Source organism: Perna viridis, chromosome 1 (assembly GCF_037379345.1).
Source record: "Perna viridis isolate PV_CMFRI_1.1 ecotype Kerala chromosome 1, ASM3737934v1, whole genome shotgun sequence".
Taxonomy (NCBI): Eukaryota; Metazoa; Mollusca; class Bivalvia; order Mytilida; family Mytilidae; genus Perna; species Perna viridis.
Genome location: NC_142445.1, coordinates 58,870,897 through 58,893,147, shown reverse-complemented (window position 1 = coordinate 58,893,147; position 22,251 = coordinate 58,870,897). Strand labels below are relative to the sequence as shown.

Here is a 22,251-nt window from a genome sequence, read left to right as displayed (position 1 = left end):
AAAAAAGAATGTTTGAAAGTTTCATCTAATTCAATTGAGGAGATGCGAACAAAAACTGGGGATGGATGGATGAATGGGTTGACAGATGGATTGACAGCAGGACCACTATCTACCGACACATTTCAAAGAAGATCATGATGGTATAGAAACTTAAGTCAAATCCATGTCTTTGCATCTTTTGAATATAAAAACAACACACATTTACAATAACCTACTAGACAATATTCTGCTAAATGTACAATACTAAACAGCTGACCAATTTGCTACCAAAAGAGCAATGTTCATGTAAGTTGTTCATTCAATACTAAATATCTTAATAATTATTCAAAAAATGATTATTATGTAGATATTGCGGTGACCTTTTTTTTATTTTTTGTGTATGATTTTCTGACAGTGTAAAATAGTTTGTTTACACATTTGAAATAAACAGTTTCAAAGCTGACACTGATTTGCAAACTGTGGAATAAGAAGAGACAAAAGTTATTTACGAGGACTTCACCAGTGTATAAACTGCCAACCTCACTCACTAACTTTACATAAAGTCCTCCACTTTTTTGTAAGTGAGTTGGTCTCATTCCTACACCAATTAAATTGTCCAAAACTGTTTATACAATGACCATCTAGTGCACCTTAAGTTAAAAAACCTTTAAAAGTAAAATCAATTTCTATGCTTACCTGTATTAAAGTCATGTATCATTGTCATGGGATTAACAGTGAAGTATGGAGCTGTTGGCTTGTTGTCATGGTAATCATATCTCACCAGCTTGTACTTAGAGTTATACCATACCTAAGTTAAACAATGTTCACAATGTCAGGAAAGAACACAATCAAACAAATCCTAAATTCAAGACATTGACTGAGGCGGAAAAAAATCATTAAGTTTGAAGAATAAAAACAAAATGTTGCCCTTGTGCTATTGGCACTGTTATTAAATTTTGGTGTACAAAAAGTGTGGCATGTGAGCCCTATGGGTGCACAATATTTAGGTAGGTCAACCGCTGAATCTCTGAAAATGACCCCCTATCATACTACCATATTTGCCCTTTTTCTGAAAATGACCCCCTTGTTTTACTGTCAAGGAGGCCACTGGCTACCTTTTGCAATTTTCTGGAATGAACACTGTTTGCAATGTATGCACCATCTATGTATTAGCCACATATTAAATTTGAAATCAATCCCTCTATTTAAATTTGAGGTAATTGCTACAAAATTCAGACAGACCAACAAGGCACTTCAAATATACCAGCCACCTGCTGACTGTAAAACAAAGGTACTTTAAGCATAAGATCTGTTAAATCAAAAATAATAGCATGCATTTAATTGCTACTTTGTGGTTGTACCCAAAACATGATTTTAACTTCCGAAATACAAAGAACAAATCATGTTTCGGTTATGTAAAAATGTTATTCTTGTTAAAAATGTGTCATGTTTTCATTTTATTTCTAAATCATCAAAAACATTTTTTTTTAAATTAAATGTATATACATGTACTTACTTTGCTTTCAAAAACTTGAGCTGTACTAGGTATGACAACTTCCTGACCATATGTGAATTGGGCACTAATTAGTGGTAACTCAGTAGGTTTGGCAGCTCCTTAAATGAGATATTCTTAGGTTGTCATTAGATAATCACAAAGATTAGGTTAAACTTTCCCAGACTGTGCTGCTCTATCAGGGTATATTTTTTTCTAAATAGTTTAACTCTTGAAAACAGTCTTTGCATGCAACAAGTGCATGTACATAATATTGCCAACAATTTATTGGTTAGTTCAAAAACTTTACCATATTTAAAAGATTAATTTCACTATCTTTATATTAATGAATAACAAATAATAAGTTTTTTCCATTGTTTAGTTTACAGAATACTTACCAAATTCTATCGAAGTGTCAACTGCCAAGTAGTAAACCATCTAATAAAAAAATATTATACAAGTAATCAAAATTTATCGCTTTTTGCTTTTCTTATGTTTTCTTTAGTTTCTACTGATAGCTAATTTTTAACTCAGGAGTTTTGAATATACCACTACCATAGAGGGAGATCTTTCCCATGAAACTAAATTTTTTAAAATGTAACTTTCAATATAATGTAATAGGAAAAAGAAAATAAAGTTTTTCACCCGTTCTTAAAAGTAGGAAATAAAAGTCAGTTTTGACATCCATTATTAAGTTGACTATTGTGGAGCCTCAATATGTTATATGATTGCATTTTAGCTGATTTTAGAAGATCCACTTTTGGTTCTAACATGAAACATCAAATATGTCTGAATCTGGAACAATGAACAGAAATCTTAAAAGATATGAGACTTTGCTAGAGATAGAATGTTGGAGTAAATTAGTATCTCATAAGCAAATTAACACTTATGCTCTAACAGTTGTTTCCCTTTATTTTCTAAAATATCCTGGATTTTAAATTGAACTTCCTTCAAGACAAGTATGCCTTTACCTCTTGATTATCCATTTCTATCTCTAGAGTTAGTTGTTTCTTGTATACAGCCAACCGTAAAGCCTGGTAAGCATCAAGAATACTCTTGTCTCTATGTCTAGGCCCATCAGCTGTTCCTGGAATGCAGATACAAGTACAAATTATTCAATGAAAGTAAATAGGAAAACTTAAAAAAAAAAACATGAAAAACAACAAAATATTGGTCATTTATACAGACTTGATTATGTAATCATGTAAATTCTTTTAGTTGTTCAAAGGTAGAGAAGAAACAGGGAATGTGTCCTAGAGACAACAACTCTACCAAACAGTAAAAAAAGCAGGTAAAGGCAAAATTATATCATTGACTAACACCAATCTAAAATCTCTGCATGATGAAAAAGTTAATGGAAGTTCACTAGTCTTTGTATCAAAATTTTATGGCTTGTGATTAAATGAATTAAATAATGTCTTATGAATCTTTTCATAATAAACCAAATTTGTACTTAGATTAAGGATAACAAAATATAAATGCAGGCAACATTTTCAATTTTAAAGTGTTTATGATGAACATCTTACTGGAATAATGTCCACAAGTAGACCTATTTTTGGTTCTAAGTCCATCGGATATATGTTGTTGGTTGAGTCTACATGTCCTCTGTGGATCTTGTGGGCAGAAATCAAAGCTGTTACATGTAAAGTTTGACACACCAATACACATCTCTGCACACTGCATTGGTGTATTGACCTTCCCAATATCCATGTCTCCCATGTCTACTATCTCTATAGTACCCATATAACTAAATTGAGCTGAAAGAAAAACCAGTCATAATACTGCTATATATGCTTGTATCTACATGTAGTCAGGACCATAACACATGTTTCACTAATCTAGTTTGAAATAATTATGCTAGTTAACAATGTTTATTCAGGATAATATGTAAACAGTAAAGTGATGGGTGAACAGATGGACAGACACATGAATGGCCCCAAAGATAGTCTACCCATTAAGCATTATAATGCTTGGATATAAATAACTACCCTACATAGAAAATAAATCCATACGTGCAGCTGGCAAGCGATCCAGTAATGTTGCATGGATATACACATCAGCATAGTCTATGTCTACTCTAAAATGCTGCAGCCTGGTAATCTCAATACCCATGATCTCAGCAAACTTAACTTGGGCCATCTGCTTCATGGTGTTCACTCTGTCCCCAACAAATCTACCTAGGAAGAGTAGTCCAAAAGTATCACAAGAAATATTCAATGACGACATAAATTATATCAACATTTATTCATTAAAATGATATTGTACAAAGTTTGAAAGGTTTTTCAATAAAACTTTTAATAGAATGGACGATGAAAACACAGTAGTTAAATTCATCATATTAAAAAAGCAGTTAATATTTGCTTGTTTAGTTAAACAGAACAAAGAAAAGAAAAAACAAGTAATAAATACATGTATTAGCAGGATACCTAGGAATCATTTTTGGCAAAGAACAGAAATGTTTCGAAATTGACTCCAATAATATTGCTTTGCTGTCAAGTGTCAATACAAAATGTCAGATGCCAATCATCTAAAATGTATTTTATTGGTTGCTGAAACTGCTAGATTGATATTGATAAATTACTATCCCTTGCTGAATATATTGCACTTGCAAGCATTGGCAATATAATATCTGCTCAGAACAATATTCACCTATATAAATGCAATAACCCTATATTATTCTTTGACAATGAAAAATTATTTATCAACAGACTAACAAATTTAGCAATGTATTTCAAATAGTCACTGCAAATGTCTCGACAAAAATGTTTCAGTCAAACATGATGTTGCATGCTATGCCGGGCTAAAAATACTCCCACTCAACCTTTTATGGTAAATAAGAAGTAGATAAGAAAGAAAGCTGGAAAGGGAAGACACAGTACCAGTCATCATGCATAAGCAAAATACCAAATATGTAAGCAATCTCTTCAATAGAAACTGAGAAATCTGTTTCAGAAAAGTGCAACAAACAGACTGACTACTGGATAAGGGGATTGTAATTGTTAAGCTCCACTCATTAAATAAATATCAAATATATCTATACCTGGAAACTTTACACTGAACTGGACCTGAGACATATCGTTGTAGCAGCTAGATACATCAAAAACAGAAAAGTCTGGAGGGTCTGAATCAAAATCGTAGAAATGAATTGTTTCAGAAAATCCAACCTGCAAATAAAAAGCTTAAAAGGCTATGAAACAAATATTCAATCCTTGGAAACTTGTATTTGGTGTGTAGTTTAGATATTCAGTATGACTCAAGAGTTGTTCAAGAAATGATTGCACATGATAGGTAGGCTTAGGCATAAATCTAATATCAAAGAAGAAAACGGTTTGATTACTAACCACAAACTACAATTTGTGTCAATCAAAGACATTTATATGAAAAAAATATGACCAATTCAATGCTGTTCTACATGTATAAACATGTATATTCTTATAATTATAACTTTCTTACATGTGTTAACTACAATATGCATTAAATTTATGACAACAACACAGTAATGTATTTCAGGGATGTTTCTATTTGATGATACATATGATATACGTGGCTTCTTAACCTCTTAAGTTGAAGTAGCACAATCAATATTTAATTGATCAGTTAATTTAGTCAAAAAATCATTCCACTGTACAGGATCAGAAGAACCAGGAGCACCTTCATCTTCTACAGAATAGTCATACTCATTATAAACTGACTGACACTCCTTATTGTTAACATCAGATGAAACAGATGCTACAGGTACCAGTATCGTATTGATATTCTTGAGCGGGTGTACGTCAAAACATGGAGGCTAATAAAATAGAGTTCCTTTTTTTTCTTATTTTTTTTTAAAGAGCTGCATTTAATTTTGAACTTGAATTTTGGCCATATTTAAAGATGTATCCAAGTAGAAAAAATGTGTGATTTTTATTTACAGATTCAAAGACAGGAAAGAGGAAGGATATCCAGTTGATAGGGAGTACTGCAGCACAACAACAATACCAAAGTGAAAGTAGAAAACATGTGCTTTTGACTTCAAGGTTTGATGATTTTCCAATCTTCGTGGACTGGTCTAGGTTTTTTAAGTTAAAATCAAATTTGAACATTTCCTGAAACATGATATATGTATGAAAGTTTATTTGAATCAACTTTTCAATTTTTAAAAATTTTTTGAAACATGCACCGTTAGCATTGGAGCCAATGGAGAAATCTATACGATACTGAGACCTACAATGCTGATATTGTCCTCCTGATTCTGCGACCTAACAGAAATCTGTTCATCTGAAGGTAAAAACTTGCTAAAATGAGGCCTAGATAATGCTTCCCTGTCATAAACCATCTGTGGTTAAGTACCAAACCCATGTGTGTTTGGCATGTTAGGGGGCTGCAATAGGGGCAGTACAGTAGATTCCGCTTAATTACATAGCCTATTTGCCAGTAAAAATTATGCAAATAACCGGGCTATTCTTATAACCGAAATTATGATTTTACCGGAATTGTGAGTTCAGGTAAGACGACGATACTGTGGATCAACCAGGGATATCACTGTTCAACATTTCTGATCTGGTATTTAATTGTTATAGACCTTCACATTGTATTGTTCTTTTATCAATAAATAATAATATATATTGTGTTTATCTTGTTTGTTGACCTTCTTTACGTCGTGTGTATTTATAAGTAAAACCACGTGTTTCTCATCTATAAATAGTCAAGTAATTTCCTGACCTTTCTATGAAAGAAAATCCCATATTTCATATTTCAGACAGGATTCAGTATAATATTCATCAATGTTTGCAGTTTCTGGGCTTTTGAAATGGTCTGTGCGTTTTTATTCCTCTGTTCAATCATCATTGTACACTGATAGTTGTGTATTATACGTGTCATTGACCTCAATATATTCCTATGAAGTGTGGATAGTATGGGGCACCGTAGGGTAGTTGAATTTCATTAGACATTGTACTGAATGAATGAGGACTTTTAATTTTCGGTTGATATTTATGCCTAGTAACCCAAGCTCACTAAAAACTGTTCAGCTCATTAAAGAAAATTAAATTTACATTGATAATCATTTGTAGTCGGAAGAATTTAAATAGGGACAAAAAATATCCCAAGCTGAACCCCAAGCCGCATCATAAGTTGATGTTTGGCATGTCGTCAGAAGTCATTGTTGACCTAGGTGCTTGTTTATTTTAACGCAATTAGAAATCATTTAAATTGTCTTTTATGTCCATTATGTTTTTAATCCATTATTAACACCTCCTGATTGATGATAACCTAGTTTTTACAACAATAAATATGATTGACATATTTATGACCCGAAGGCTTAAAATAGAATTTGGGAAACCCCGTCTACCTCGATGAGGCAAAATTCTCTATGCAATAAACCGAAATGCACCTGCAAGGCCTATGCAAATAAGCGATTTTTTCCCTAATAGAATAATAGGAAATGGTTTTGTGCAGGAGAAAATTATGCTAATAACCGAAATATGCAATAAAGCGATATGCGATTAAGTGGAGTCGACTGTATAACCTCAGGCATTAATAGTTTCAGCTGAATCTGTACCTAATCAGCTATCAACTGATTTAAATCAACAGTATGTTACTGCCCTACCTGCGTAGATGAATATTCCCCAGCTCGGAAATCATCTTGAGATGCCACAGACACTAGATTGTCTGTCAGACAAGAAATTGTCACCGAAGCACTCAACGACTTCAATGTTTTATGACCTGCCTCCTTCACAGAAAGCTTACTGCCTTTTGTCTAACTTTATCAAGCATGTGATCAATAATCGCTGTCACACCTTTTTCATTATCCCAGTTTTTGCACATATCACAAGGAAACGACATGTTACAAACTCGATGTCTATAACATTCATCATAGGAATAAATCACATACATCCTGTTTCCACATGTAACACAAGACTTAAATTTATCCTCCATATTAATAAAATTTATCCATGTCATGAAATTTTAAAGGAAAAAGATGATTGAATGAGAAAAACATTGAACTAGACATTTTCCACGCTAAAGATAAAAGTGACCTCTTTCTTTAGAGATCGTATAAGGGGAGATAAGTAAAAAGTAGCGGTTCCTTAGGGGTAATGGGCATATGTTTTCAGACAGGTAAGTACAGATTTAAAAATAAACATACCTGTATGTATGGCCCAAACAGTAAGTAAGAATCTTTTTACAAGTTATATTCATGTATGACATACCTTATCTGCTAACAATGTCATCATTACAGGTACTACATTAGGGGGTTTTCCTTGTCCATGCTCAGGATAAATTAAATAAGAATCTGTCTGAAAAAAAGACAAAGGGTCATGCTAAAACACAGATTGATTATGTGATTACGAAATTTCTGAAATAAAAGATTTTATAGATTACAAAGAACTGATGCTTGCTTTGCCCCATATTTGAGAGATATATTACATCAAGAGAGTTGGATACAGTACCTGAACCAGTCAGTGCAACAAAAATTGTAATTGGTCATCAATCACCGACCAGTTTCCGATCAGTCATTGATCACCAATCAGTTTCTGATCAGTCATTGATCACCAATCAGTTTCTGATCAGTCATTAATCTGTCAAACTGATCCATTAAACCGGTGATCGCATCATGTGACCAAAGTGCAGTCAATATATTTTTCGGATTCTGGTGTTTTATTTGTCAATTTTACACATATTATAATAATATCATTATAATGCAGTAGATATAAATGTCAATTAATATTTTTATTTTACAGTTTTTTTTTCTTTTAACAGATCATCCATCATTTAACATAACAAAAATGAGAACAGATTGGTCAGTGGTCATCGATCCGTCAAATCTTTGCATGGATCTGTTCAGGGACTCTACAGCTGTATTTCTACTCAATCATGACAGTCTTGTAATAACTTGGGTGTAAATAACTATTTCTTTAGATATTTGTATCTTTACATAGTAATGTATGTGATGTGTATATATCATTTGATTTATCTTCTACCAACATCCACCCAAAAATCCTTAGTATTCAGGGGCGGATCCAAGGACTGTTGTACTGGGCGTACGCCCCCTGCCTAAATCAGTAAGAAAAACATTTTTCACCACAGGTTTCACCCAATGATATTTTTTGCCTTGCTTTGAACAGCATTTATTTCAATTAACACCCCCCACCTTAAACTGAAATCCTGAATCTGCCCCTGGTATTACTGCTATATACTAAAAAACCTGTCATAACAATCTCTCTTGTATCCATTTTGTATTCAATAATTGATCATTTTATTGCTAAAGATTTTGAAATTAACATTATTTACTATAAAATGTATCACACCATAATTACACATGAAACTACTATCAGACAGAATGAGTTTACAACTTACTGACAAGATATACATTTCAATGACTGTATCAGCAGGATCCACATTTCCACCAATGACTAGGTTTTTCCTGATCGCTGAGTAGACATCACATAACATCTCTCTACAAGGTCTCTGAAGTAATAAAAATATGTTTGAACAGCAATGTAAAATGTTAATTGCACTACAGAGAAACGGTGGAGGCAGTAGTGTTAATGGTTCTATTAAATGATACACATGGTTGACTGGAGGTATTATTTTGAACTACTTTGATAGTGAATTAAATTTCTCATTTTAATTCTAATTATAAAAACCAGAGTTATTTATTCTTCTGATCAGCAATACCTAGTAGTTGCATTGCAAAGTCAAAATTTTCGTATTGGTTTAAAACAATAAAAAGGACTATTCAGAAATGCCTTTGTTTACATCGGTTCATTCAAAATGAAATAAGAAGTGCAAAAGGCATCAATTTTATTAGCAGAGAAATTGAAAACAGGCTAAACAGCTGTATGTACATGTATTACAGGCATGTAAATGTACCATATTGTTAAAATAAAATTACAACAAACCTTCTTATACATTGGGAACTTTATATTTTATTTATTGCATGCACTTGTGTATTCATGTTTGCAGTGAAACTCTTGGATTATTGCTTGTTTGTTTTTGTTGGCTTCAACTGAGATAAGTGGTAGACTATTTATGTTACACTGTAGAAATACAGTATCATTTACATTAAAACAATTATTTCAAATTACAAAATACTTAGTTTTTACAAACTTACAGTTCCAACAAAAGTGAAGTTCTTATCCAGATAAAACAAGTCCATTGGGTTCTCTATATCCAGTTTGAAGTAACCAGTCTGATTGGTTTTCTTTGAATTAATCATTAATTTAGCACCAAATGAAGTCTTTTCTAGGGGTAGAATGGTACAGTTACCATATCCATTGTCTTTATAGTAATGTACACCTGTCAAAAATGAGAGAAACGATATTGACCCGTTCTTCAATACCCTTACAATATTGAAAAAAATAATGCTAAAACAAACAATTTCTGATTCATGAACAACTTTTCCACAAAAATATTATAAATATCATTCATAGTGCCTAATAGACAAGTTTTCATAAATGAAATGGGTTTAATAGATATTTACAGCCAAATTCAACTTTGAAGAAATTGGGAAAATTTCCTGGCCAAATTATACCATTACCAGTCAAAGATCATCTTATAATATACAATATTCTTTGGGAAACAGACATTGGAGGGATTATCTAAGTACCAGTCCATATAAAATTCTGCCTTTGATAAGGGTGATTCATGGTACATAGAAAAAAAACATGGAACGTACAATGCTTTTCGGGTCTACATATGCTATATTTTTTGGTTACGAAAATCATTCCTGCACATTTGAAAAAAAATTGCTTCAACCTTCCTATTAAGTCAACCAAATCAAATCAAATCAAAAACTATAACTCTTGCAAAGTACTACTTTCATATACAATCTATATAAATTTTGTGGGCATAAATTTGCATATGAAAGGACCCATAACTCAGGAATGCTCCATTGATGTTTTTTCCAAGAATCTTTTATAGTTTGTTAACATATTTTGGCAATTTTTAAGATGTGTATTTCAATTAGCATAGATTTTATAAAACAATAGTCATATCCATTAGTAAAACAGATAGCAACACAAATTATCTTAGTCAGTCGATCCCCAGTTTGATTGGTAGCCTTCGTCTTACAGTTTATTCCCAAATCAAAAATTAATGTTATCAAATAATTTTACTATGTAAGCTCAGGTTGGGGAAACAATGGGTTTGAAGGTTCAAAGGTTTGAAGTGATAACATGCTGAAAAAAAATTGACTTTCAAGTCAGAAAAATATGGGAAATAAACTAAACTATATTCAATAGTTAATTACCACTTTGCTATAAAAAGATACACAACATATACATAACAAGTGTGAAATAAAACCTTATAATTTGTGTACTATTACACAAAAATGCATATATAACAGAAGCAAACAAACATATTCAATGAAATGCTGAAATTGACCTAACCTCTCGAGAGAGGCCACCTCTCTTATGTGGCCAGTTAAGGATTGCTGTATGGGTCGCCACATAAGGGAGGGACTACTGTAGATTCGATGCTTAAACCTTCCTATCTCAACACACATTGAACTCAGATGTATAAGAAAGATGTTTTACTTAAAATTTCTAAAGTGATTTTAATTAAAAGAAACACCTGTTGTGAGCAGTCAAAAGAATGATACCTGTATTATAATCCAGTATTTCTGTGACTGGGTTTGTAGAGAAGTATGATACCTGTATTATAATCCAGTATTTCTGTGACTGGGTTTGTAGAGAAGAATGGTACCTGTATTATAATCCAGTATTTCTGTGACTGGGTTTGTAGAGAAGAATGGTACCTGTATTATAATCCATTATTTCTGTGACTGGGTTTGTAGAGAAGAATGATACCTGTATTATAATCCAGTATTTCTGTGACTGGGTTTGTAGAGAAGACTGATACCTGTATTATAATCCAGTATTTCTGTGACTGGGTTTGTAGAGAAGTATGATACCTGTATTATAATCCAGTATTTCTGTGACTGGGTTTGTAGAGAAGAATGGTACCTGTATTATAATCCAGTATTTCTGTGACTGGGTTTGTAGAGAAGAATGGTACCTGTATTATAATCCAGTATTTCTGTGACTGGGTTTGTAGAGAAGAATGATACCTGTATTATAATCCATTATTTCTGTGACTGGGTTTGTAGAGAAGACTGATACCTGTATTATAATCCAGTATTTCTGTGACTGGGTTTGTAGAGAAGTATGATACCTGTATTATAATCCAGTATTTCTGTGACTGGGTTTGTAGAGAAGAATGATACCTGTATTATAATCCAGTATTTCTGTGACTGGGTTTGTAGAGAAGAATGGTACCTGTATTATAATCCAGTATTTCTGTGACTGGGTTTGTAGAGAAGAATGGTACCTGTATTATAATCCAGTATTTCTGTGACTGGGTTTGTAGAGAAGAATGATACCTGTATTATAATCCAGTATTTCTGTGACTGGGTTTGTAGAGAAGAATGATACCTGTATTATAATCCAGTATTTCTGTGACTGGGTTTGTAGAGAAGTATGATACCTGTATTATAATCCAGTATTTCTGTGACTGGGTTTGTAGAGAAGAATGGTACCTGTATTATAATCCAGTATTTCTGTGACTGGGTTTGTAGAGAAGAATGGACTACTTGGTCTAATTGGACTATAGTCATATCTCAGATAATGGTACTTCTCAAAATACCATACCTATAAAACAAAAATTACATGGCAGGTCATAATACCTAACTACAAAACCAGAAAGTAACCAGAAAGTTACATAGCTGGTCAAAAATCCATACCTATAAAACCAGAAAGTTATATGGCTGGTCAAAAATACCATACCTATAAAACCAGAAAGTTACATAGCTGGTCAAAATACCATACCTATAAAACCAGAAAGTTATATGGCTGGTCAAAAATACCATTACTATAAAACCAGGACGTAACCAGAAAGTTACATGGCTGGTAAAAACTCCATACCTATAAAACCAGGAAGTTACATGGCTGATTAAATACCATACCTATAAAACCAGAAAGTAACCAGAAAGTTACATAGCTGGTAAAAAATCCATACCTATAAAACCAGAAAGTTATATGGCCTCTCAAAAATACCATACCTATAAAACCAGGACGTAACCAGAAAGTTACATGGCTGGTCAATATACCATACCTATAAAACCAGGATGTAACCAGAAAGTTACATGGCTGGTCATGCTAAGTATACACCTTGTCAAAGTAAAAGTCCCAATCTAGGGATGCCCTTGGGTGTTTTAAAATCTTTGGTGGGTTTGTGTTGGAAACATACCCTGTTCCTGTTTCCATCAAAATCAACTGAGTTGCAATAAAAAGATATGTGGACAGACAGACAAACAAACACAATGATTCTTAAATACCCCAAGTTTTGTTTTGACACACAGACAGACAGACAAACACAGTGATTTCTAAATATCTAAACTTGTGTGGACAGACAAATAGACAGTGTTACCTACACATAACCCTAAACTTTATATGCAGTAGTATAATAATTTTAAGTCTTGACAACCTTGAACTTGATATTTTTTTACAGATTTGAATAATCCCTCATTGACTGATAATTTTGTTGGGTCTTATTTCTCAGATTTCACAAGTTGTTTCAAGTACCTAGATCATTAAGATAGCTATATTTCTTACATCATAGTAAGTAATAATGTCATCTAAAGCAATTTCCTGTCGATAATAGAACTGTCGTGGGAGGTCTGGTACAGGCTTACTCTTCTTACGTCCTTTACATATCACACCTTTAGGGGTCTACAACAAAGCATAAGATTGTTTACAATTAAACTCACAGGAATGGTATTATTCCGATAGGTTCTCTGTTAATGCATAAAAGTAGCTTTAATTTTACTGAAAAATGACCGAAAGAGTAATCAAGGGAACCAAGGTTATAGCGGTAATCAAAAGAATGTAATCCAGGGACAAAGACCAGACATGGAAAACAGACATACACAACAAAGAACAGAAAGTAACTAAAATCATACATACAAAGTAACAAAAGCAAATGAGCAACTCGGACTCCACTAAAAACTGGGAGCATGGGTCAGGTGCACCGGCAGGGTAAGCTTCCTCTGCTTTTCTAGAAACACCCGCCAAATCATTATGAAACATTTTCATTCTATACAGATTTTGAGAGGAATAAAGTTACTGACTTTTTCAGGCAGAGAGAACACTGAACAGAAAATTAACATGAAAATAAACTTATTCATTGAAAATATACATAGCGAAAAGCTTAAAATATACTTACAAGTGTTTCCAGTAAACTGATCAATCCATTTCATTTTCTCTGCCATCCCTTTATTTACATATATATATTTGGCAATAAACTTTTGATTTTGTGCTGATTCGTCATGAAATGTAACAAAATGTATTTTAGGCCTTGGATTAACCCCCTTTTTATACTTCATACACAGTTTTACAAGAGTACATTTGAAGATGGTCAGAATTTAGCAAGTCATCATAAAAATGAAATAAACTGTTTTCTCCAAAAAAGTTCGTGATTTTCAGAAAGCCATTTACATAAAAATTTACCTCAAAAACAGTGGCTTTTTCATTAATATCCAGACTACCAGTAAATGCATTAAACTCATACACATGGTTAATAGGTTTAGTGCTACCATCTTTATGAATGTATACTCCAGTAACATTTGCCCTCACAGGCACTGTAAGGAATGCTGATGATGTCATCCAGTCATTACGTTCTGTAAAAATAATATACTATTAATGTATTAATTTTTGCGGTGGACAGAACAAAGCAAAAAATAGTGCCAGCGTAATGATTTCTAACATCATATAATGCTTATGATTTTTTTTAAACCGCAAAAATTGAAATCCATGAAAATTAGCAACTATGAAAATTAATATTTACAGTATGTAAAATGTACTGTAAACATTTTAATTTTCCCAGATTCTGTCAAGTGAACAATATTCGCGGGTATAAATTTTTGCAGTTTCAAAAAAAATTATTAGCATTATATAGTGTTAAAAATCAATTTCTGGTGTACTATTTTTGCAGTTTTCTGTCCACCATGAAAATAGCTAAAATAAGTACACCACTAAAATTAGTACACTTACAGTAGTATTCTTCAAGTTTGCAACTATTAAAGTATCATTGTTCAGGAATACTGATTGCCCTGTTATAAAGGGAGGACATCTATTGTAAAATTTAATACTAATACATGTAACTCACTAGAAAAGTAGTAGTCCACAGTAAAATTGGCATTAGATCTATTCCAATGTAGACAAGATCTCCAATGGTCAACGTTAATTCCTCTTACAATGTCAGTTCCCACATAAGTCTGCAAAAAAAGACTTTTATAAATTGACAAAACTTTGTAACCATTCAAAAGTGTTATTGTTTATAGCATCAAATAAATTTGCCACTACATGTATTCTTAAAAATGCTATTGCATACATTTAGTTTAATGGAGACATGACACAAAAATTTACTTTTTAAATTTTTGGTATATTTGATTTACTGTACTTAAAATATATAATAAAAATTCCCCTAGAAGTTTCTTAATTCATTTAATTCAAGATAAATTTATTCAAAATCGCAGATCACCCAAGCTATACAATTTTTGTTAATAAGCCATGTGGTCATGTGACCTTTTTACTTCACTGGTTCTTAATTCATAGATCAAGTGGTTGAAATGCATAGAGGTTCTGCTTTTGTTTCAGGGTTTCTACCACTGAGAGTGAAAATATTGAAAGTTTTGGTTTGCCATTGAATATATACTTCCAGCTGTATCAATTTAAATCACTTTGAGAAGAAAATGATAAACACTGTCAGAAATATTTAACTAATGAATGTATGAAGACTATAACATCATTGATCTTTCAGTAGAAGGAGATTTAAGTAAAAAAAATATGGAAAATACATGATTTCCATATGGTGTCCACAAGGTAAAGACATCTGATGTCGAAAGTTTGAAAAAAAATACTGCATTAATTCTAAAATGCTTAATTATTTTTTTAAATGCTTTTAAACTCCATGTGTTGGTATTTAACCAACATTGAATAAAATAATTAAGATTTAGTTACATTTCAACTTAAAGAATCTCCTAAACATGCAAGGGGTTCACTTGCTAGAGCGAAAGGTCCAGGATATTCTTACATCGATAATGAAAGGTCCACCAGAAGAAAGTAAAAGGACCTCTATAATAGTAAATACATGTATAAAGTATGGTACATGTAGGTTCAGAAACTAAGTAATTATGAAGTTTAAATGGTCCCAACTCAGAAACTGAGGTTTCTCGAACTCATATCAGTGTTAATTTGAACCCCTGAACATGTATGTGATTTCCATACCCAGTAGCCTGCCTGTAGGAATATGAAAAAAAAACTATTCTAGTTATTCAGTGTTTTAGCAGTTAAATAAGTGGTTATTCTTGGAGTTTGACTTTGTCAGTTAAGAGTCTGGTTAGTAGTGAATTTTTTTAACAGGTTACTAAATTTACCTCGTTATATTTTTCTCCAAACTTCAAGACAGTGCTACTTTGCATCACATGATAATTACCATCTGTGTCTGTAATGCCAAATAAATCAGCTTCAGCCCGTTCTGTAATGTTGGCTACTAAACAAACACCATCTACAAAAATAAATATTTTTAAGCGATTGAATGATACAGAAGTATGAATGGCAGGCCTTTTTACTTATTTAATATGTCTGTACATGATCAACCCACTTAATATTTCATCATCATAATGAAAATAATGTCACTTCCTAACAAAAATATTCTTTGAGTACAAATCTTTTAAATTTATGACATGTCCATTAAAGCTTAAATCTTTTAAAATGAAAAGGGATTGACCAATGATGAGATCAGAGTTCCATAAATTATATAACTGAAATAAGAATGGTTTGAGCTGAGATATGGTAAATCTGAATGAGGCCAGGTTCATCCTTAGGGCTCCCTCCAAAAAAGGGCTTTAGCCCCAAAGGTAAATTTGTAAATTTTATTTAATGTTGGGGAATATGCATGGGTGCACAACACTATTATTGATATTTATGCTCTGTAGAGCTTTTTAACTGACAGTGAGATATATGACTGTTTGGCTAATGTGAGCTTCTTGCATGGTTGCCAAGATTGTGGGGAATGAAATTAAAGCTCCCATATATTCCCAGCTGGATATTCGGTGAAACACCCAAGCCCTGTACCTGGAAACCTGGACAATAGTGGAACCTTAACCAGTCGGCCACCCTGTGCTATTAATTTTTACTTTAATAAGAATTCAGTCTGGAGCTGTTTTCTGATGTAAGCCAAATCAGAAAACAGCTCTGGACACTGAATCTCAAAAGGAATTTACCCTGCCCTACTACGGAAAACGCCTTATCTACAGCCTTGGAGTATCATATCATAATTTCTAGGGCCTTCAGCAGTGGTAAATTCTAAATATTGAAAGATCGAAGAGAATGGGGTAACAGGTTACAGACCACCAATTCAACCAATGAGCATTTGGAACGTAGGCAAAAATAGTCCTACGCAAAAATTACCCCTGTTCCTCATAGTGCTGTGAAAAAAGTTCTCATCTCATTTAAAAAATTTAAACAGTTTCTGAAAGGAAAAACATTTCTGTACATTTTATAGGTGCATTTTGCTTCTTGTGATGTGAAGCCTAATCTCCATAATGATTTCTAAATATACCCCTATCTTGTGAAAACACTGGGATTTCCCATGCTATTTATAGACACTTCACTTCCGGTGACCAGTACTGCACTGCAAGTCTGCTAACCCCACATGCCATTCTGAGGATTGTGAGCTGACATATGTAGAATCATGCTGATATATAGTCCTCTGCATGTTAAAGTTAAGGTAAAGTCCAGAGAAGCCATTGAATATTGTGAAATTAGCATAGAAGCCTATGGGAAGTGGAATTAGTGGTTTTTAGCCTTAACAGGAATGAACCAACCAGTTTCCCGCGTTTGTTTTAAAATTTAAACAATGATGGGGGGATACGTAAAGTTTCCGCGTCTCAAAATCAATGTTTCAAACAAAAAATACGTTGATGCGGAATGTGTGACCAATAGAAGTACCAAATCATTCTGATAAATAGTAAAACTGAACATCTCTCTTAAAAGTGTCGTCCAGGAAAATGTGTCTATTCGTATTTAACGTCAGGCAAGAGTAGACTTGCCTCTATGACTCTTTGAAAAGCATATTAACCACATTTTTCAAGTTATTATTTTGTTTCTTTGTTCATTTTTGATGAATTCTGTTTTCAGTATACACAAGTTAATGTAATAAGATTATACATTATAAAACACATTGGATGCTCATTTGATGATACTTTCATGCAATTTATTTTACTAACTGGTGACATAAAACACTTCGTTTGAAGGGAAATCGTACACTGATACCCCATTCAGTCCCTCTTTTACAGTATAAAGTGCAGCTCTGTTTCCAAAATTATCAAAATACAGAACAGCATCCATGGTAGATTGTTGATCAACAAGGTTAATCTCAACATTTGTCTTGAAGGCATCGGGTATTGTGGGAAGCTTAGGCCATGTCGATGGATCTGAGAAAAGAACATGAGTATCGTCGGCTATTCCAAGTTATCATAACCAATTTCGGTCTAAAAATCATTTTATAACAATGTATGATAAATTATAAAGGAGACACGTGGTTCAAAATAGGAAGCTAACGGCGGCTTTTTGCAAAGTTCCATTGAGTATCAAACACATTAACTTAATTAAAATACCATCGTAGAGGAAAAAAATTAAACTAGGTCCAAACAAGAAATCAATAATAAAAAAAAAACATAGCAAATAGTATGTGTCAGTTATTAAGACGTCTCTCACTTTTAAGAAAATATATAGTTCTAGAAGAAATAAAAGTGTAGGTATATGATACATGCCTGTGTTGGTCGTGACATTACAGAGGAATGACGCTGCATCTACATCTGCCACCAAAACAAAAACTAGCCAACAATGGAGTATGGTAAACTACAACATAATTTGAGAGGTTTACAGAAAAAAAAGTTTTTATCTAGCGGTTGAATTATTTCTTCAAAGTGTGTTACTAAAGTTGACTTCCATTTAGTGTAGAACCCTGAATTAGAATCTTATAAAAATGCATCTATGTTTATGAGACTATATTTTATAAGTTATTAATAGAACAGTTGCGAACTATCTATATTTTTGGCTTATAAAGTATACGTAGAAAAAGATCAGAAGGTTGTCATTTTTTACCGTTACATATTTGTTAAACATATCTAACCCAACAGCTCGTAGGCTATGTATGCATGTTATTCTTCTAGACATAATTTATTAAACTAGTTTGTCTTGTGATTATACATGTTATAGCAAAATTGGAGAAAAAGTATTATTATAACCAACTCGTATCACGTGACACTTAACGCTTCTAAAAAGTAACAGTTTTCACACGTGTACGAACAAGGACTTTATAAAAAAAAGTTGACATATAAGTACAGATCATACATAAAGTTGAAAAATAAGTTAAGAATATTCATAATTAATTTGAAAATGATAACAAACCTTCATACTGAGATCATAACAAAATCGTACCCGTATTAACCTGGCACTTTGATCCTACTGATTACAAATTTTATCTCCGTTGAATTAGTACATATGTAAGAATGTTGTATGTAAAATGATTTTATAGGATGAGGAAATTTTGTCAAAATAAACAGAAATAATGAATATGTTAAGTTTAAACCATATTTTATGCAATATAATTTGGAAGGATTTTGAAAGCAGGCAGTCTTTTAATCCTCTCCCTGTAACGAAGGTACACTCCTCTACACTTAATAAGTTTCAAGCACGATATAGATGAAAGAGACGCGATGAGTTAAGTCAAACTTTGAGTACTAGAATTAGAATATACTAAACAACCACACTTTTGACATTAAACAATATGTGTATACAATACAAAAGTGCATTTTGGGTATGGTTTTTAAAATAGTTAACTATTACCAATGAGTTAAATATAGAAGGCTGTCTACTATAAAAAGTTCTTGCTAGCCTATTACTAGTATTACAATGCATATTTATGGAAATAAACTCAATAAAGTTAGCTGACTTGTTAATGGAAACATTGTACATACTTTGACTAATTCATCGATTCTTTAAATAAATAAATGAATACAAAAACACAGCTTTTTAAAACTAGCACATTACATAGAAATGTAACTATAACTCCCCATAAATGCCCCACAGGTAAATCATATTTACATAACACATGTAATACGTAGATATGACCAAGGAAAGACAATAAGGAATCAGCCGGGAACATGGACCGATAGTTTTTGATCATGATATAATTTGATCTTACGATCTTTTATACATGGACTACAACGTTGAAAGAAGTTGACATGAGCATATATTTTATAAATCAGTGAAATTACAGGTAAGTCATAACGATCATATTTAGAATGAGGTATCATTCATAACACATACAATTTGTCTTTGCTGATCCACGTATTTATAATCGCATGTAATATGCATATCAGTTGTGTATAGCAAACTACCTATTTAGCTGGTTTAACACAAAATCTGTAATAACAAAATGCAAAAATGACCAAGCCTATGTTATATTCAATTGCTACAGAAATTGCATACATTCAAATTTGGGGGTTGGGGTGGGGTATTTAAGGTATACCATATCTATTACACTGAGCATTCTTTTCTATATTTAAATTTTCAATGAACTTATTTTGTTTAAAACGATGTAAAACAGCTAGTATGTTTAAAATAATTTCAAAAGAATTTTTGACATAAAAATTGTATGGTAAACTTACAAACATTAACTGTATATAAGGGGGGGTATTGGCGGGAAAATGTTCTATAGAATGTTATGGGATTTTTTATTATTACAAGAAAAAAAGTTCAGTGACCCATAATTTTCTTTTTGAAATATGAAAGATTCTTAATATAAAAATTTAAAAGAAATTTGATCAACCAGTTTTTTGACAGTTTGCGAAATAGTAAAATTACCAATAGAATCCATATAAAAATGTCCTTATTGAGGCTCAACCGTCTCGAAATCAATTTCGGTGGCCTATGTTTTAAAATTAAAATTATTAAGTATGTTCATTCAATATGATCTTCCAGAAAAAAAACTAGGAGAAAATAATCTGCTAGAACTATTAGGTATGATCTACCTTAAGGGGAAAGGATACGTGCACAGTGTACTTATAGAACGCTGTTGAAATAGACGTAAACCAACTTGCACATTATCAAATTAAAACATGTATAAATCTTATGAAAGAATGCCTGATAACATATGTGTTTATCTTTACTTTTGCAGTATTTCAACGGAAACTCTCGTCTATATCACAAGATGAAACCTGAGAAATCAAAGGCAAAGAGAAGAAATGAGACCAAGGAGACGTATTGTTTTAATATTCGTATTAGTAGTTTCAGTTACTCTCAGTTTTCTTTACTATTTAAGCCTTCAAGATGATAGGAGTTTGGGGAAGCCGCCGGGGAGGAAAAAGAGTCGCGATTTCATTAACCATCCTGTGTTTGATGACGTCGAGGAGTCTAATTTAAAACTTGTTACAGATATCCCACGCCTTCATATCTTTAAGTATCCAAACCACTTAACAGGAAATGAATCCCAATGTGTTACGTTGAAAACATTTCGGGGCCCGACCCCTATCTGTATATTTGACCCAAACGTCGATAGAATGATCTCCTCCTACATCAGAGATTACGAAACATGGGAAGAAGATCTGCTCAATGAAACCGGTCTCGTATTGGAAGGAAGGCCGAGTTTAACGTTTGTTGACATTGGTTGCAATATTGGCACATTTACTCTGTTCAATGCGAAACTTGGTAGACGGGTTGTCTGTATTGATATTCTGAATGCTGCATTAGAATTGGTTCAAAAGTCACTGGTTCTTGGTGGATTAGAGCAAAATGTTACACTGCTGCTAAATGCTGTTTCAGACAAACGAGAATCCGTGAAGGTTAACATAGTAAAGGATAACCCGGGTGGCAGTTATATTGAACACAACAAGACCGGGAAAAGTTATGTAAATGCCATCTTGTTAGACGACGTTTTGTCAGTTATAGGCTCCGGTTCAATCTTTCTAAAACTAGACATAGAGGGTAACGAACACAAAGCTTTGAAAGGAGGCAGTAAATATTTCCAGGTTCTTGACGTTCAATATATTCTGATGGAGTGGATGCTTCATAGGTACAACCCTAACGGAAAGGAAATCATCCAGTTTTTACTAAGGAATGGAATGTTGCCTTACGAAAAGTTGTCAAGAAATAAACCACTGGATCTGGCAAAACCTTATCAATGGCCTGACAATATCTTTTGGAGAAAACGTTAACAAAAATCTACAAAGATGTCTAAACACTGATTTGAAGCTGTATATCAAAATCAATGGAATCATTTATGTATTAATCATCTTACTCAGTTCAATTTAGAATAAAAAATTATGAAAGAAGTTGAAATTTCGAAAATAAGCATTTTACACTCATAGGGAAAACCAATCGAATGGGAAATGGCTAGTACAAGCGTTTATTGAGTGCATATAAGCATAAATATACATTATCAGAAAAATACTTTATTACATCTTGTGGGTGAAAGATCGTGTTTTTCATGTGTCATGTAAATTTCCCCACCCCAAGAAATTAACCAATAATATGATTGTATCAAAGTAAAAATGTTCCTTGTGTTACCTTATAACTTTCATAAAGTGCGTTTTTTATTTTGTATAGTCTGCGATTGGACAAAAATGATAACACGTATATCCAAATTGATCAGATCAGAATTGCATCTCTAAACTCTATTTTTACGTGCGTTTTTTTACTTGTATGAGAGCGGGAAGTTTGCATGAAATGGTC

The 22,251-nt window shown here is 32.7% G+C and overlaps 2 protein-coding genes across 2 annotated transcripts in view; one reads left to right on the top strand and one right to left on the bottom strand.

Annotated features, from left to right (window-relative positions):
- LOC148629597 (uncharacterized) overlaps nt 1-18,999 on the bottom strand; it is a 39,020-nt gene extending 20,021 nt beyond the window's left edge. The window contains exons 1-18 of the mRNA XM_088554129.1: nt 18,928-18,999; nt 18,288-18,375; nt 17,742-17,948; nt 15,888-16,018; nt 14,618-14,726; nt 13,960-14,129; nt 13,066-13,182; nt 11,991-12,102; nt 9,567-9,751; nt 8,810-8,920; nt 7,663-7,749; nt 4,512-4,635; nt 3,484-3,648; nt 2,998-3,228; nt 2,443-2,558; nt 1,870-1,909; nt 1,496-1,593; nt 676-787 (exon numbers count right to left, since the gene is read on the bottom strand). Of these exons, the coding sequence (XP_088410255.1) occupies nt 676-787; nt 1,496-1,593; nt 1,870-1,909; nt 2,443-2,558; nt 2,998-3,228; nt 3,484-3,648; nt 4,512-4,635; nt 7,663-7,749; nt 8,810-8,920; nt 9,567-9,751; nt 11,991-12,102; nt 13,066-13,182; nt 13,960-14,129; nt 14,618-14,726; nt 15,888-16,018; nt 17,742-17,948; nt 18,288-18,375; nt 18,928-18,933 (2,209 nt within the window). The 5' untranslated portion in view covers nt 18,934-18,999. The remainder of the gene's footprint in view (nt 1-675; nt 788-1,495; nt 1,594-1,869; nt 1,910-2,442; nt 2,559-2,997; nt 3,229-3,483; nt 3,649-4,511; nt 4,636-7,662; nt 7,750-8,809; nt 8,921-9,566; nt 9,752-11,990; nt 12,103-13,065; nt 13,183-13,959; nt 14,130-14,617; nt 14,727-15,887; nt 16,019-17,741; nt 17,949-18,287; nt 18,376-18,927) is intronic.
- A 609-nt stretch (nt 19,000-19,608) lies between these two features.
- Nucleotides 19,609-21,851, top strand: LOC148629596 (uncharacterized). The gene is made up of 2 exons (XM_088554128.1): nt 19,609-19,798; nt 20,699-21,851. Exon 2 carries the CDS (start codon nt 20,766-20,768, stop codon nt 21,732-21,734), a length of 969 nt encoding a protein of 322 aa, XP_088410254.1. The 5' UTR covers nt 19,609-19,798; nt 20,699-20,765; the 3' UTR covers nt 21,735-21,851.
- Nucleotides 21,852-22,251: the final 400 nt, after the last annotated feature.